The sequence below is a fragment of the Esox lucius genome, chromosome 14 (assembly GCF_011004845.1).
Source record: "Esox lucius isolate fEsoLuc1 chromosome 14, fEsoLuc1.pri, whole genome shotgun sequence".
Classification (NCBI taxonomy): Eukaryota; Metazoa; Chordata; class Actinopteri; order Esociformes; family Esocidae; genus Esox; species Esox lucius.
This window is the reverse complement of record NC_047582.1, coordinates 31,481,177-31,496,555: the sequence shown is the minus strand read 5'-3', so window position 1 is coordinate 31,496,555 and position 15,379 is coordinate 31,481,177. Positions and strand designations below refer to the sequence as shown.

Genomic DNA, 15,379 nt, shown 5'->3' with positions numbered 1-15,379 from the left:
TTGCTCCCTTACTCCCTTAATCCCTTAATCACTTACTCCCTTAATCACTTACTCCCTTAACCACTTTCTCCCTTACTCCCTTAATCACTTGCTCCCTAAATCACTTACTCCCTTAATCACTTACTCCCCTAATCCCTTAATCCCTTACTCCCTTAATCCCTAAATCCCTTACTCCCTTACCACCTCACTCCTTTACTACCTTAATAAATTATTACCTATATACTTTACCACCTTAATACTGTACCTTACAATCATTACTCCCTTACTATTTTAACACCCTAAAACCTTAATACCTTACTACCCAAATACCTTACTACTCTGCTACCTTAATACATGAATACCTTACTACTCTGCTACCTTAATACATTACTACTCTGCTACCTTAATACAAGAATACCTTACTACTCTGCTACCTTAATACATGAATACCTTACTAGTCTGCTACCTTAATACATGAATACCTTACTAGTCTGCTACCTTAATACATGAATACCTTACTAGTCTGCTACCTTAATACATGAATACCTTACTACTCTGCTACCTTAATACATGAATACCTTACTACTCTACTACCTTAATACATGAATACCTTACTACTCTGCTACCTTAATACATGAATACCTTACTACTCTGCTACCTTAATACATGAATACCTTACTAGCCTGCTTTACTACCGTAGCTTAATACCTCAATACATGAATACCATACAACTTTGCTACCTTAAAATATTTATACATTAATACCTTACTACTTTACTACTTTACTACCTTAATACCTTACTACTCTATTAAATGTATACCTTAATATCTTATTACTTTACTACCTTAATACATTAATATCTTATTACGTTACTACCTTAACACTTTGGTACTTTACTACCTTAATAGTACATTAATACCTTACTATTTTACTCCCTTAATATATTACTCCCTTAATACATTACTCCCTTCATTCCTTACTCCCTTGATACCTTACACCTTTACTAGGGTAATACTTTACTACTTTACTAGCTTAATTCCTTAATGCATTAATATTTTACTACCTTACTACTCAAGGAAGTGTAGTACCACTGATCCCTTCGCTCTCTGAATGCAGAGCAGTGGGTCACGTGTTCTCGTTGGTACCACTTAAGGGTTTTTGCTGTGCGGTGGGAATGAAACGTTTAGCCTTAGCGAGTTGAGATCCGCCTATTCATACAGACCCGAGGCAGGAGGGCACCTCAGCCCAGGGAGACCTGGGGGAGACATTTCAGCGGAGGAGATGGAGTAAAGGTGGAGGAGGCTTGAAGGTAGATTAGAGCTGGTTGAGAAAGAAAGACAGAATGAAACAAAAAGAGGAAAGGAGAGAGAAAAAAAACGAGAGAGACCAAGACAGGGGTGAGCTGGAGGAGACTCACAATGTAGATTTGTGCATGGTGGGAGAGAACAAAAACATGAGTGGGGGAGAGGGGGAGAGGGAGAGAGAGAGAGAGAGTGGTGACATGAGGCAGATGTCTTGCTGACGGCGGAAAAGTAGCCTGGCTGTTTGAAGGCAGGCCAGGGCAAAGTGTTCAGTGACAGCTGAAGGGAGGTTAGGACATTCCCCTATGACCCCTTTGGCATGTGTGTGTGTGTGTGTGTGTGTGTGTGTGTGTGTGTGTGTGAATGTTACTCACACCATCATTATGCGTGTATACGTGTGTACCCGTCCCTGTCTGCCAATAAGAGTGACTCTAATGGATTGTCTTTTCAGGTGCTTGAGCCATTACTTATGTGGACCAAGTTGTACTTAATTACAGATGAGATGACAAAATAACACCCTTGGATTCCAGACAGCCGGTCGATACCAGTCTGTTTGCTGGACCAAGCCTCAGAACTATTATGTCCCTGTCCAATAGAGCTCTAAAGCCTTCTGGTATCAAGGGTTAGCTTTTTCATGCGTTAAAGTAATTGCCTGGAGAAAATATACTTTTAGAAGTTAATATCTGTTAATTCTTACCCAAATAATGTTTTGCTGGGCAAAGCATTTTCCATGTTGCCTAAGCTTTAAACTTTTTTTATTTTTTTTAAATGCATGACTGAGAGTAAACTACACTGTGCAGTACTGTTTTTGAGGTAAGCCCACAGCCTAAAAAGCTAAACCTGCTCAACCTACCTGAAATTGCATAAATCCAGTCATCCTCATATAAAATGAGTCAGGGAGATTTCTGGTTACAGAGAACAACTGGACCCTCCTAACTCCCCTACAACTTGGTTAGTTAGTAGTTAGAGGTTAGTGGTTAGTAATTAGTGGTTAGTAGTTAGTGGTGCACAGCTCTGTTATCTCCATTATTCCAGGGGGCCAGGCAGAAATAAAAGCCAGCACAGCAGATGGGAGTAATATTTATAATCCAACAGACCCATAAAAACACAATAATGAAACACATACTGCATAATGTCGATAATGTATACACTGTATAACAACGTGTGACTGGCGGTTATCATGGTAATGTTCAGAAATGTGGATTTCATCTCCACAGGGCCGCCCAGAAGCTCAGCCTGTCGTCCAAGAGGAAGAAACCCCAGCAGCCCCCGTCCCCGCCGGAGCCCGCGGAGCCTCTGGTTTACACGGGCGGCTTCAGCGGCGCCCTGCAGCTGTCACCTCCGGCCGTGCCACCATGCCTCCTTCGGGCCAGGTCAAAGGTCAAGGACAGCCCGGGGATGGGAAAGGCGAGTGATTCTTTTGGCCGTGGGCTCTGCGTCCAGGGTCATGACATATTCACAGAGCATCGAGGGGAACTGGCACTTTCAGTACCCCTGGAAACTGGCCAATCAGCATGTGTGTGTGTGTGTGGTTACGTGGTTTTCATCCAGCAATCGAATCCGTTTTGTTTCATATGAAAACAGCCTTTTAAAAAAGCTGAGTATTTTGCGTCCATCCTCTCAACACTTGACTCCCTGTCTGCTATGGGTGAGAGCCCTTATGACACTGTTTCAAGGGACAAACAACAAACAAAAGAGAATGTGAAGAGATCATATGTGGGGCTTTTAGAACATGATTGAACACAGAATGAAAGCACAGGATTTATGATGAGAACGGTAGGGGGTATATTTAGCTTGTTAATCGTGGTTTATGCTAATACTACATATTCTAAAGCTTACACGACATATTCATGGTTAATGTAGTATGTACAGCTAATTTGATCATTTGGAGTAAATGTCACTGAATTCTCAGGGGGGCCATTTTAGGATGTTACATTATAGGGTGGGCGCGGTCAGACTAATGATTCTTAGCTGAAGCCTACATTCTCATATGTTATGCTGATGTCACACTGGTCTGTCCTAAAATGCTAATGATAACGTCTCAGCTGTGGGCTCATGTGCGGGAGTGGTCTCGCCGATTCCCAGGCCTTTGGCATTCCATGAATCTCACTTCCCTTTCTGCCATGGTGCATTCCTCTCACGCATCGATTGACAGACTGTTGGAGTGGGAGGCCATTTCAGTATGAAAGGGAGAAGGGTTAGAGTTGTGGAGTTCAGAACATTTGGAGGGATCATCTTGGTGGAGAACATTCCACTCACAGAATGAGGGTCTATGTATGAGAAGGAAAGTATTTTTGTTTCAATCTGCACAAATCAATGCCATGAGAGGCCCTGGGCCGAGGAGGGAACAATAAACATTTTGTTTGGGAGAGATTCTTTTGGGAAATGTGATCATCGTCAGTAGATTAATTAATTCCAATTTTCGTGAAGATATATTCACTTTTTGTCATTTGCCAAAAATGACATTGCTAAAAACAACGGTTTCTGAATCCAAGCAGCTAAATCCACAAATTAATCCATTAACACAAAATAAGTCTCAGAACACATGCACTGTTTTATAACGGCCAAACTTATGCACGGACGCATCTTCGTGTATGATTTTGATTTAACTAAATTCACTTCTGGATGACAACCAGTCCGGACGAGTCTGCAAACAACGACATCTTCATATGGCTTCCAGTGTCAAGTCTTTCTCACTGGAAGCCATAAATTTTCATCTCTGCTGACAGCGCAAGCTGCTGTTTTTCCACTCCCCATCTGTTGGTGTCTCACCTTCAAGTCGTTGACACACTACCACAGCGTCAGGAACACGATGGAGAGGCCTGTTGTCCCATCCTATGCATTTTCCTGTCTGCATCGTCTTAGTCAGCCCCTCCGCGTCAGGTCCTGCCAGCAGGAGGGTCGCCTGTCGATTCATTGCATATCGATTCTTCACCTCAAAGTACCGCTACTTGTGCTTTTCTGTTAAAAAAACTTCACAGGGATGTTTCGGAGACTAGCCACACGTTACGTAATGCCCCCCATCCCCATCGCCCACACACACACACACACACACATCTCGTCCTTCACAAATACTGGGTTCGGTCTTCGACTTGGCAGCGGATCAAATGAGTGTCCGTCAGAGATCATTGTCAGATTCAGCAGTGGGTCCGTGCTGCTCAGTGGAGATTACACAGCGTGAAGTGATTATCCTGAAGTGGATTAGACACTGGTCCTGATATACACCCTCCCTCCCTGGCCAGACAGTGGAGGACCACGTGGACAAAAGCATGTAGACTGACAACAGTTCCAGACTATATGGACAGTTTTCTAGGACAACAATATGGTTGTCTAGGAAAATACAGTCTTCTAGGACAGTACAGTCTTCTAGGACAACTTTAATTGTGCTGTATATTCCCATACTCTATCTGTAACATTTTACCTAAGTCAGTAGCTGGAATGAACAAAAGCACAACTTGGAGTGAAATACGGATCTGTGTATTTTTGTTCCGTCTATTCACAAGAATTCACAATTAAAACGTACATATCTAACAGGTTAATATCGATGTCTCTTTACTTAAAAGGCCTACATTTTATGTTCTCATTGTGAATGCTGTACATTTTGCTGAAAGGCTCGGTGGGTTTCTGTCCGTGGGCCCACTGGGCCAGTGGGCTGCTTGAGGTTCTGCTCCTGAAGGCCTGGTCACTCCCTGGGAGTCCATGGATGTACTCCCAAAAGCTGCTTGGGACTGGAATGGGTGACTGACTCGCACACACACACACACACACACGCACTCACACTCACCCACAGTGCCTCATTCCAGTCTCCTGTCCGTTCAGATTTGATTCAGCCACGCTGGTTAACCATTTCACTAATGTTTTGGAAGTATTAAATTAGCTGCCAATGATTGGATGCTTTTCTAAATCAGACTAGTGTCCGAGGACCTGACCACTTTCCGTAGCCCAGTGAAACTCTCACACGGTGAAACTGTAGTGGGTTACTGTACAGACTATCACCAGGTAATTGCCCTTTGGATTTACGTCTTCAAGTCTTGAAAGTAACTGGCAGACCCTGATTGGGACTGTAATAGTGATGGAGGAAAAATCTATACAGGTACACATTGGGATATTATTTCTACTCTATATGCAACACTTCGCACCATTATTTCAGAGAGATACTCTAGTTGGCTTTACTGGTAACAAGACTCATGAGCCAATTTGGTTTCAGTGCTTTTGTTTCTGTCACAGATAAAAACCAAAGCACTGCAAAGGATTCAAGGATTGTCTTCTTTCCCGAGTTCACCAGCATTTATCAGCTGTGGATTTTTATATGAATGTTCCCTTACATCACAATGGTTTTGTGCCACATCCGCCTGGCAAATCAAGACAAGTTCATGCGAGTGCACAGGCAGTTGAAGACAAAGAGGCCACATCAGCCGTCACTCCTCACTGCAATGGATGAAATTATGTCTCTTTAGTATCTCCTCATTTCTGCTCTGCTGTATGTCTGCATGAGGGCTAACTTGAGAATAGCTGAGCGTCTTGTACCATTGTGATCATCTCTGTGTTATCACATACCAACGTGTGTTTGGCGTCTTTTCTTTGAGAATGCTGTTGTCAGGAGTTCCACTTAAACTTTTGGAATTCGCTAATCGTACGTCTGGGGTGCTCGGCTGCAGAACTGTTAATGAGCTCTGCAACAGCGAAGCAGAGGAAATAAAACCGCTTTTTAATGAGGCCCAATGAGCTTGGAAAGTGTCGAGGCCATGGCGCTAACTTTAATACAGATGAAGTTTTGCTGCTTTGCAGTTTTTGGCCCATCGGCGAAAGATTGTTATTCCTTCCCGGGAAAGTGTGTCACAGACCATTGTCATTTTTATTGGTTTACATGGTTATTTCCCGGGCAGGTGTAAATAGTTAGGGCTTTGAGAATTTGTTTTGGACAGGGAGATGTTTAATTTAGGTGTTTAGTGATGGAGCGAGGTGTGTACGTAAGACAATCCAGCCATTTCATATCATATATACTATATTCCATAGTTAGTACCTCTGACTCAACTTGTCAATTTATCATCATCATCATCAAAGTCATAGAGGGCAAACAGATGAGCTAGTTCAGAGCTGCGAACATTATTGTGAACCAACTGGGAGTCCAATGAACGGTTTGAAAACAAACCACTGAGCCATGAGATGAGCGCATGTAAAGAAAGACAGGAATGAGTGAGGGTTGAGCAAGGGATGAGTAAGGGTTGAGCAAGGGATGAGTAAGGTTTGAGTAAGAGAAACAGGAAAAAGGAATAGATTGTGGTGCCCAGCAGATTCCAAATCAATGCTATGTGTTTCAGCTGATAACCAAAACAGCATCTATTGGGACGCTTTCAAATAATCTAATCTAAAGCTGCCATGCTATTGGATAAAACAATTGGTTCCCTATTCCAAGGCCAATGGATTAACAAAGACAGCATGCTCTTGGACTGCAGAGGTCGTCTCACGTAAACGTGGCTTTGCGGAGTACCAACCAGACTCGTTGCAGTGCACACACGAACATCCCCAGCGCAGGGGCCCGTTTGGCGAGCCGCCTAACCCTGACACCCGTGGGAAATAGGAAGCCACGACTTTGTGTTTAGATGCACTGGTAAGATTTCAGTGGGGAAATGCGGGCTACCTGCCCGCTCGATTCTGCATTATGTGTGAAAGAAGGCCATTGTAATTCAGTCCCCGACACAGGGACCCTGCGTTGTTTATTGGGGATTGAGTTGTTTATCTGCATGCTGTGGTTGTAAACGTTCAGGCTGTTTGTAGTTACACTGAAACAAGTGGACCCCAGTGGTTCTAAAAATGAATTAACTCTGTCTCTCTCTTTTTCTGTCTCTTTCTCACTTTCTCTATCATATCTTTCACTCTCTCTCTCTCTCTGTCTTTCTTTTTCATTGTGCAACGGCATTGTTGGGCGAACCTCATGTTGGGGTGACGTTGGACCGTATGGTGGAGACGTGGCATGCTCTCTTCATCTCTCTCTCTCTCTTTCTCTCCTCTTTCCCTCAAATTTTCCAAATCAAATAAACTCGGATACGGAACCTATCGGCGCTTTTTGAAATGCGTGGGGAAAACCACTAGTGTCTCCATGGTGGTTTTATGTTCAAATCAAATTTAGCTCCTCAATCTTTTCCCCCGTCTGCCTGCTGTCTGGAGCTTGCAGGGTATATGGGTGATGTGTTTGAAAGAGTAGCCATCTGACTGTGGACGGTAATGGGTCCACTTCATGGACAAAGGCAGAATGGAAAACTACCTACTTGAGTCAGCCAACCACAATGAACCTGCGCCCACACACGCCAAGCCAAAAATAATCTAAGAGGCTTAGTGTCATGGTGAAAGGCACTGATTTGAAAGTATTGACCTGTGTTAGCGTTTTCAAATGAATTGGGGTTTGTTAAAATAATGGTGCATAATTGAGTGACGGATAGCATTGTGTTGGTTGTTGTTGAGTGACATGTTAATTGATTAATTTGATTTCTTAATTGGGGAGATGGAAAATGCAGACAAACTACAGAGGGGCTTTAATGCAAACACTGTAAATGTGTGGTTAGCATTTGCTGCAATCCAAATAAATCAATGGGTTCATTAAGACACACTGGTTTTAGTGAGTTTAATGCTATTGCCCTAATGAAACAACTGCTGTTAAAGTATTAATGCAGTACAATCCACTGGCTGAGTTGGAAATCCTGGGCAGGATGTAAAAAAAGGAGAAATGCGAGTGGAGCGTGTGAAGTTCCACAGGATTGCCTTGTTTTACACTCTAGCGCCTACTTGTGGTGGGTCAGGCGACTACAGTGGCTAATTGGAAGTTGCTCTGGAGACGAGCCTCTACGTTGTGAGTGCATTTGTGGTTCTCCACTTCTGGGTGTGCTAATTCTGGCAAATACATTCTGGTTGAGTGAGCAGTGTGACAACAGAAAACAAATTTTCAGTGTTTTCGTGCCTGCTGAGAGTTTCTGCGATAAAACAAGTACCTGATGGTGAATTGATATTGTGAAAATGTGAGGGGAGCAAAATTTGAAACATTATATAAGGCGATGAAGTCCTCGACTACATGATAGCACTCTACCGCACACCTGCAGTCATGGCCCTGATGTATTGCCCTTTCTTCAAAAACTCACAATTGTCTCTAAAAGCTAATTGATACTGACCAAAAAAACTGTTAATATGACATGACTTTAGTTTTTGATTCAGAATCTTATAGACCTGCATAATTGCCTGCCTTTCCCAGATTTGAAAGGGTACCAACTACTGTTTTTAGATGTCTCTACAGGTTTTCACGACAGTTTAGATCTGTATTGATAGTAGTCATTCCAGAACAGTCCAGCATTTTCTCTTGAATCATTCCTGGTTCCGTTTTGAAGTGTATTTCTGGTCATCTTCCTGCAGGAAGACCCACAACTTTTTACGGAGACCCAGCTTTTGAAGACTTGGTTTGACATTGCTCTCCAAAATGGCTTGGTATTCTCCTGATGACATGATGCCATGCACACGTTCAATGTACCCAGCGCCAGAGGCATCAAAGCAACCACTGAACATCACTGAACCTCCATGTTTGACTGTGGAGAAGGTGTTCTTTATTGAACCTCCTTCGTGTTTGACTGTGGGCAAGATGTTTGTTACTGAACCTCCTCCATGTTTGACTGTGGGGATGATGTTTTAACTGAAGCTCTTCCATGTTTGACTGAAGGGGATGATGTTTTAACTAGAGCTCTTCCATGTTTGACTGAGGGGATGATGTTTTAACTGAAGCTCTTCCATGTCTGACTGAAGGGGATGATGTTTTAACTAGAGCTCTTCCATGTTTGACTGTGGGGATGATGTTTTAACTGAACCTCTTCCATGTTTGACTGAAGGGGATGATGTTTTAACTAGAGCTCTTCCATGTTTGACTGAGGGCGAGGTGTTTGTTACTGAACCTCCTCCATGTTTGAGTGTAAGGAAGGTGTTCTTCACTGAACCTTCATGTTTGACTATAGCCAAAGTGTTCTTTGATTTGAAGGTTTTATTTTGTTTTCTGTAAATATAGGTATGGTGTTCTTTACCAAAAGGCTCGGATAACTCTGTCCACAGGAGTTTGGTGGCATGTTCATGTGTGTTTTAGGAAATTGCAATCAGGCTTTCTTAGGTTTTTCTCTCTGAGCAGTGGGCTTATTTCTGTGTGAAATAAGCTAAGGATGTAATTCGTTCAACTGCAAACCAAAGAAATACATATGCAAATACCAAACGGTTTGTCATTTCACCAGTTTTCTATAAGAAATGGGGCATGGATACTGATATTTTTGGCCACTTCTTTTAACTGCCACCGGATGCAGAGAAATATGGGGTTGACTTTGTAGCATGTTAGCATGTGTGATGTACTTCACACACACAACTACTCAGGGAATCCCCCTTTATGGAGACGTTGCCCGTGTCCAAGTCACTAGACTGATTTGCTGATGAGCATTCGATAACCGTGGCAGAATGTCAACAAACTCAAAAGCTAGTGGAGCGCTGCCAAAATCAGCAACAGCTTAACGGCTGCCGACGGCATTTTTTTCCCCCTCATCACTTAATTTACATTGAATCGTTGCCATAGATTCTGTCAGGTATTGAATATCACCAGACCGTACAGCAAATTACATGATAGTGTATGCTAATGAAGGCTTGTTTTTCACACTATTATCATTGAACTGTCAGTTTTACTCGCATTTGGTAGCACAGGTAACGTTATGTTGTTGCCTACAAAACCATACTAAATTCTACTTTTTTTTAACAGATAAAAAAAATGCTGTGGTCTTCTATCTATAACTACTAGTAGAGTGAGTTAGAGGTTATGATACGGATGACTTGGTCATGCTCTTTCAACGCCACCTTCCCCCAGATTGTTATTGGCTTTGAACTTAAGCTGCCCTTCAGAAGGAACTGCACATTCAGCTGCTATTTGATGGGGTGTATTAAAAACGCATAGAAAGATGGGACCTGTCAGGCACCGCCTCACGCCAGGCTACATCACGCTAGCCTGGCAGCCTGGTCAGTGTTTTGCCAGACGCTGTGGGTTTTGACAGACTACATGGAAAACTCAGCCAAATATTTGCCGTACCCATAACACACAAAAAAGAAATCTATTTCTGAGGAAGTGTTGTATTTCAGGTTTGACACAGTGCCCTAATTGATGGCATGCTGAGTTCAGTGATAGCTTCTGCAGATTTTGGGATGTATGCCGGTTGGATCCATGTTGTGCTTCACACGTCACTGGCAGGATATTCCCGAGGCTGAAGACGAAATGTGGGGTTTCAGGAATCTGAGTCTTCTTCTTCTGTGGGTTTGGGTTTCTGTTTCATGGCGGTTGGCCTCCAGTGATGTCGGTGCGTTACCATCACCTGCTGTGCTGGAGTGTGGGCCAGATTCCGGGAGGAGCTGAATCCCAACTGCCAACCCTGTCTCCCTAAGGAGTACAAACAGGTGTTTTAACATTGTGTCTGAAGATACACACCCTCAACGTTCTATTCAAACTCCAATCCTGTATCCCTTCTGCTGTCATACATACTCTGTCTTTTTCTCTCCCTCTCAAAGCACCCACACTGGTATCAGCAGGTCGTCTACTTCCTGTTGGATGCCTCACTGTCAGATGTAATGTCTTGTTCAGATGGCTGTGATCCACTCCAAGTGTATTGTGCAGAGGTCCCTCCATTGTGCTTCTAGATGCCCATCATGCCAGTCCATTAAACATTTAGCCTCCGCTCTGCTCACGGAGGCTGCAATATCCACTTCCACACAGGGCCTGTTTGGCAATCCAATCAGCAGCCTCATTCTCATCCACCCCAACACGGGCAGGGACCTACGTACATCCTATCTGCACCCCAAACCTCCTCGCGTGTGTTTGTGTCGTGTGTTTTGTATCATCTCATAAAGGATGTCCTGTCGACTATTAGATCTGAACAACTGCAGACTTGTTAGCACAGCACACGAGTCAGAGCCAATAACCAACACTTCTGGTTTAGAGTCCTCGACCCAGTCCGGTACCAACATTACAGCTGTAGGTTCTGTTGCATTAACAGCCAGGTTATTCGTGGTGTTTTTAATCGGCACGGTGTATCAGGTTGACTTTCTTTTTTTTTTATGTTCAATTTCTTGGATTGTATGTTTTGGTCTCATGCAGCTATACAAAGTGGTGCATTATCAGAAATAATTCAGGCCCCTGCCTCAATAATTTAAGCTCATTCTCGTCAACCGAGCAAATTCCCAACAAACTGTTGTCCCTGCTTTTACGGGCTTTGCCAGACAAAATGTGTACACTGCCAAACACTGATCCCGTCCTAGCTGTCTTCTGTTTTTTTTTTTAAACATCCGTTTAAATGGTCACATGGTCAGGATACTCAGCATTTAGGTGCCTTTTAAGCAACTCACATGAGAAAAGACCCTCCCAATCCTCCCATACTCTTTTTATTACCTCTAAGTCAACTTGGAATCGGAGTATCCCCGTGTTGCCAATTTGTCTCACATCTAAGCCTGAGCTTGTGCAAAGGCTAATCCTTGGCAGCTGAACAACATTAGCATAGCATGCCACGCTTGGTTTTTTCCCCAAGCCTTGTCAGGTTAAGCCATCTGAGCACAAACAGTATTGTCACTAAGCTAACGTTAACATGGGGATGCTAGTTAGCAGTAGCTCTGCGGTTTTGCATCAGCATGACTAGATGAAGTAACTTCACCATAATTCAGTAAGCAGTTGTCTTGTCTAGTTTATAAGTACTTGCATGATTTAGTCACAACAAACACCTGGATTGGGAAGGTGCAGGATGACATGAACCTTTCTGCTCCAATGGGAGTAATAATAGAAAAAACAATAACAAACTCATAAACAACAACATGTTTTTCCCTAAAACACAGATCAACTGAATTTTCTTTCTTTAGCATTTTCCTCTTCGTCTGATAGGAATGTCCTACTCTCGCTGCAGGTCAAAGTGATGGTGCGCATCTGCGCTGCCCAGGGCTCCAGTGACACTTCAGAGTCCCGGTCGTTCCTAAAAGTGGACGCACGCAAGAAGCAGCTCACGCTTTGCGAAACGCCTGCGAACAGCCACTCCAGTGCAGCCCAGAGGCGTGCCGCAGCCGCTGCCCCAAAGATGTTCGCCTTCGATGCAGTCTTTTCCCAGGACGCCTCACAAGTAAGCCTCAGACACGCCCCTCACCGACACACCTGTCCTCACTGCTGTTATTCAGATCTGATAATAAAGTTTTACAGGGTTTTGTTTTTGCCCAACACAATTTTCTCAAATCCAGGGGGTGAACCATGGTTCTATGGGGCTCATTGTGTGTGGTGATGATGGGTGGGTGTGGTAATGGCAGAGGTTGTGATGATGATGGTGGTGGGTGTGGTGATGGTGGAGGTAAGTGTGGTGATGTTATGGTGGGTGTGGTGATAGTGGTGGTGGGTGGGATGATGATTGGTGTGTGTGTGGTCATGGTGGTGGTGATGGTGGTGTTGGTGGTGGTGTTGGTGATGATGATGGTGATGGGTGTGGTGATGACGGTGTGTCTGGTGATGGTGGTTGGAGGTGATGGTGGTGGTGGGTTTGGTGATGGTGGAGGTAGGTGTGGTGATGTTATGGTGGGTGTGGTGATGGTGATGGTGGTGGTGGGTGGGATGATGATGGGTGTGTGTGGTGATGGTGTTGGTGGTGGTGGTGGTGGTGGTGTTGGCGGTGGTGATGATGATGGTGATGGGTCTGGTGATGGTGGTTGGAGGTGATGGTGGTGGTGGGTTTGGTGATGATGGTGATGATGGAGGTGATGGTGGTGGTGGGTGTGGTGATGTGTGTGGTGAACCCACAGGAGTCCTTGCCCCAGAGGTCAGGAGGTAGAAAGCCAAACCTTTCTCCTTTCACCAGTTTAGGCTGAGACGCTCTAGGCTACAGGAGGTTAAGGGTCATTCTATCAGATATGGTCTGACTGGTGCCTCTACCCAGTGCTGTTCAAAAAGGGAGCAGGCTTCGAAGGGGAAGGTATCAGAGCTTCTGTAGGACTCGTAGGACAACGATCCCAGTTAACCTGCACACATGCACAGTGAAAAAACACACAGTAAACACTTGCACACAGTGAAATTGCAAGCAGTGAACACGCGCACACACACACACACACACACACACACACACAAGAAGTAATGTCAGAGTTTGAACACTGCATCTCTGGCTGTCTGCAGGGCAGGAAAGGCTGCTACTGCGATGATCAGAGAGGGAGAGCTGTTTTCTCTTGCTGGAGGGGAAGGTAGATATATGACTTAATGTCACTAGGCTGCAGACCCTCTGTACATCTTCTACATTGCCAGACGAGGCAGCATATCCTAGACTGTAGCTGTTTGTGTGTGTGTGTGTGTGTGTGTGTGCGTGTTTGCCGGGTGTGTGTGTGTGAGTGAGTGGGTGGTTTTACTGGGTGTGTTTGTGTGTGGGTTTGCTGGGTGTATGTGTGTGAGTGGGTGGGTTTGCTGGGTGTGTTTGTGTGTGGGTTTGCTGGGTGTGTGTGTGTGAGTGGCTGGGTTTGCTGTGTGTGTTTGTATGTGGGTTTGCTGGGTGTGTGTGTGTGAGTGGGTGGGTTTGCTGGGTGTGTTTGTGTGTGAGTTTGCTGGGTGTGTGTGTGTGTGCGTGGGTGGGTGTAGCCATATACATGCAAACTGCAGTGTTCTGCCATAGTGAACAACCAAGGAGGGGAGTCAGGAAGTCTCAGTCCTTTGGGATTTAGGTCTACACCACGACCCATGAACTCTGAGTCCTTTGGGTTTTAGGTCTACACCACGACCCATGAACTCTGAGTCCTTTGGGTTTTAGGTCTACACCACGACTCATGAATTTTCAGTCCTTTGGGTTTTAGGTCTACGCCATGACCCATGAACTCTGAGTCCTTTGCATTTTAGCACTTTGCATCTGAAAAAATTACAGCTAAAATTACACATCATGTACCTATGTCTGACATGGTCTGTGCTTTACTGCTTACTTGTTTTTGTGTGTCGGATTCATTTCCTCTTGCTGAGGTTTGACACGCTGTGTTGTAATTGGCTTTAAGCGGGGCTCTCTCCCAATAGGCTGAGGTGTGCTCGGGTACAGTAGCGGAAGTCATTCAGTCGGTGGTGAACGGTGCGGATGGCTGCATCTTCTGCTTCGGCCATGCAAACCTGGGTATGACAACGTTCTCCACACCCACACACACACACACACACTGACACACACAGACACACACACACACACGCGTGCGCGCACACTCGTGCACTCAAACAAACAAACCTCCCCAAAAAACCTAGAGCAATGGCAAACAATGACATAGTTCAGTGTCCTTTTTAATTTGGCTGTTTGGTCGTGCTTCCTTCTTTGAGAAGGGAAAATAGAAAGAGGGTGAGAGGGGGAGGGAGAAAGGGAGAAAGAGGGGGAGGAAGATAGAAAAGGGGGAGGGAGAGAGGGAGGTATATATAATGCAATGTGAAATTGTTTTCAGTCTGATTGTTAGACAGTCTCTACCTCTTGTCATCTCGTTTGGTTTGCCGATTCACATCTCCTCTGTGCTGTGACTTTACCATAGCTTTGCTACAGATGCCGTATCTTGATTTGAGTCAGTTTTTACTCAACAGTATAAATTTCCCACGGAAATATGACTTTTTTCAGGCCTTTATGCCTCGTTAATAGTGACTGTAGAGAAAGACAGGAGAGAAGACAGTGGATCAAACCAGACCAATCGTGGATGATAATTAATGGACACATTTTCGTAAAGGTTGAGAAAATAATGTTGTTAGGAGAAATTAAGTCTAACATTTTATAGAGGAAGTTAAAATCTGAAGCATTTTCACATCGTGAAAATGTTAGAAATTCCTACAGTGCAGCAAAAACAGGATTATCAGGTTTAGATGCTGCCTCAGTTAAAATATTTATGTATCAACCACATCCATGTACAAAATGCCTTAATTCAAGGCAGTATTGTCAATGCTATCTTTTATCTGCTTCAGCACCACACGCAAGCTCTTGTTCTTGTGAGCCAATTCATTCTGGAGAAGGCTATCTTCAATTGTAAATGAATAGATGAATGGATCTATAAGCAATCCTGGTCTGACTTATAACGTGCCC

The 15,379-nt window shown here is 44.1% G+C and overlaps 1 protein-coding gene across 3 annotated transcripts in view; it reads left to right on the top strand.

The window, feature by feature from the left end:
• kif26aa (kinesin family member 26Aa) overlaps positions 1 to 15,379 on the top strand; it is a 100,750-nt gene that overhangs the window by 65,317 nt on the left and 20,054 nt on the right. For all 3 annotated transcript variants that reach the window (XM_020053710.3, XM_020053709.3, XM_020053711.3), the window contains 3 exons: positions 2,498 to 2,687; positions 12,230 to 12,439; positions 14,350 to 14,443. In XM_020053710.3, the coding sequence (XP_019909269.3) occupies positions 2,498 to 2,687; positions 12,230 to 12,439; positions 14,350 to 14,443 (494 nt within the window). The remainder of the gene's footprint in view (positions 1 to 2,497; positions 2,688 to 12,229; positions 12,440 to 14,349; positions 14,444 to 15,379) is intronic.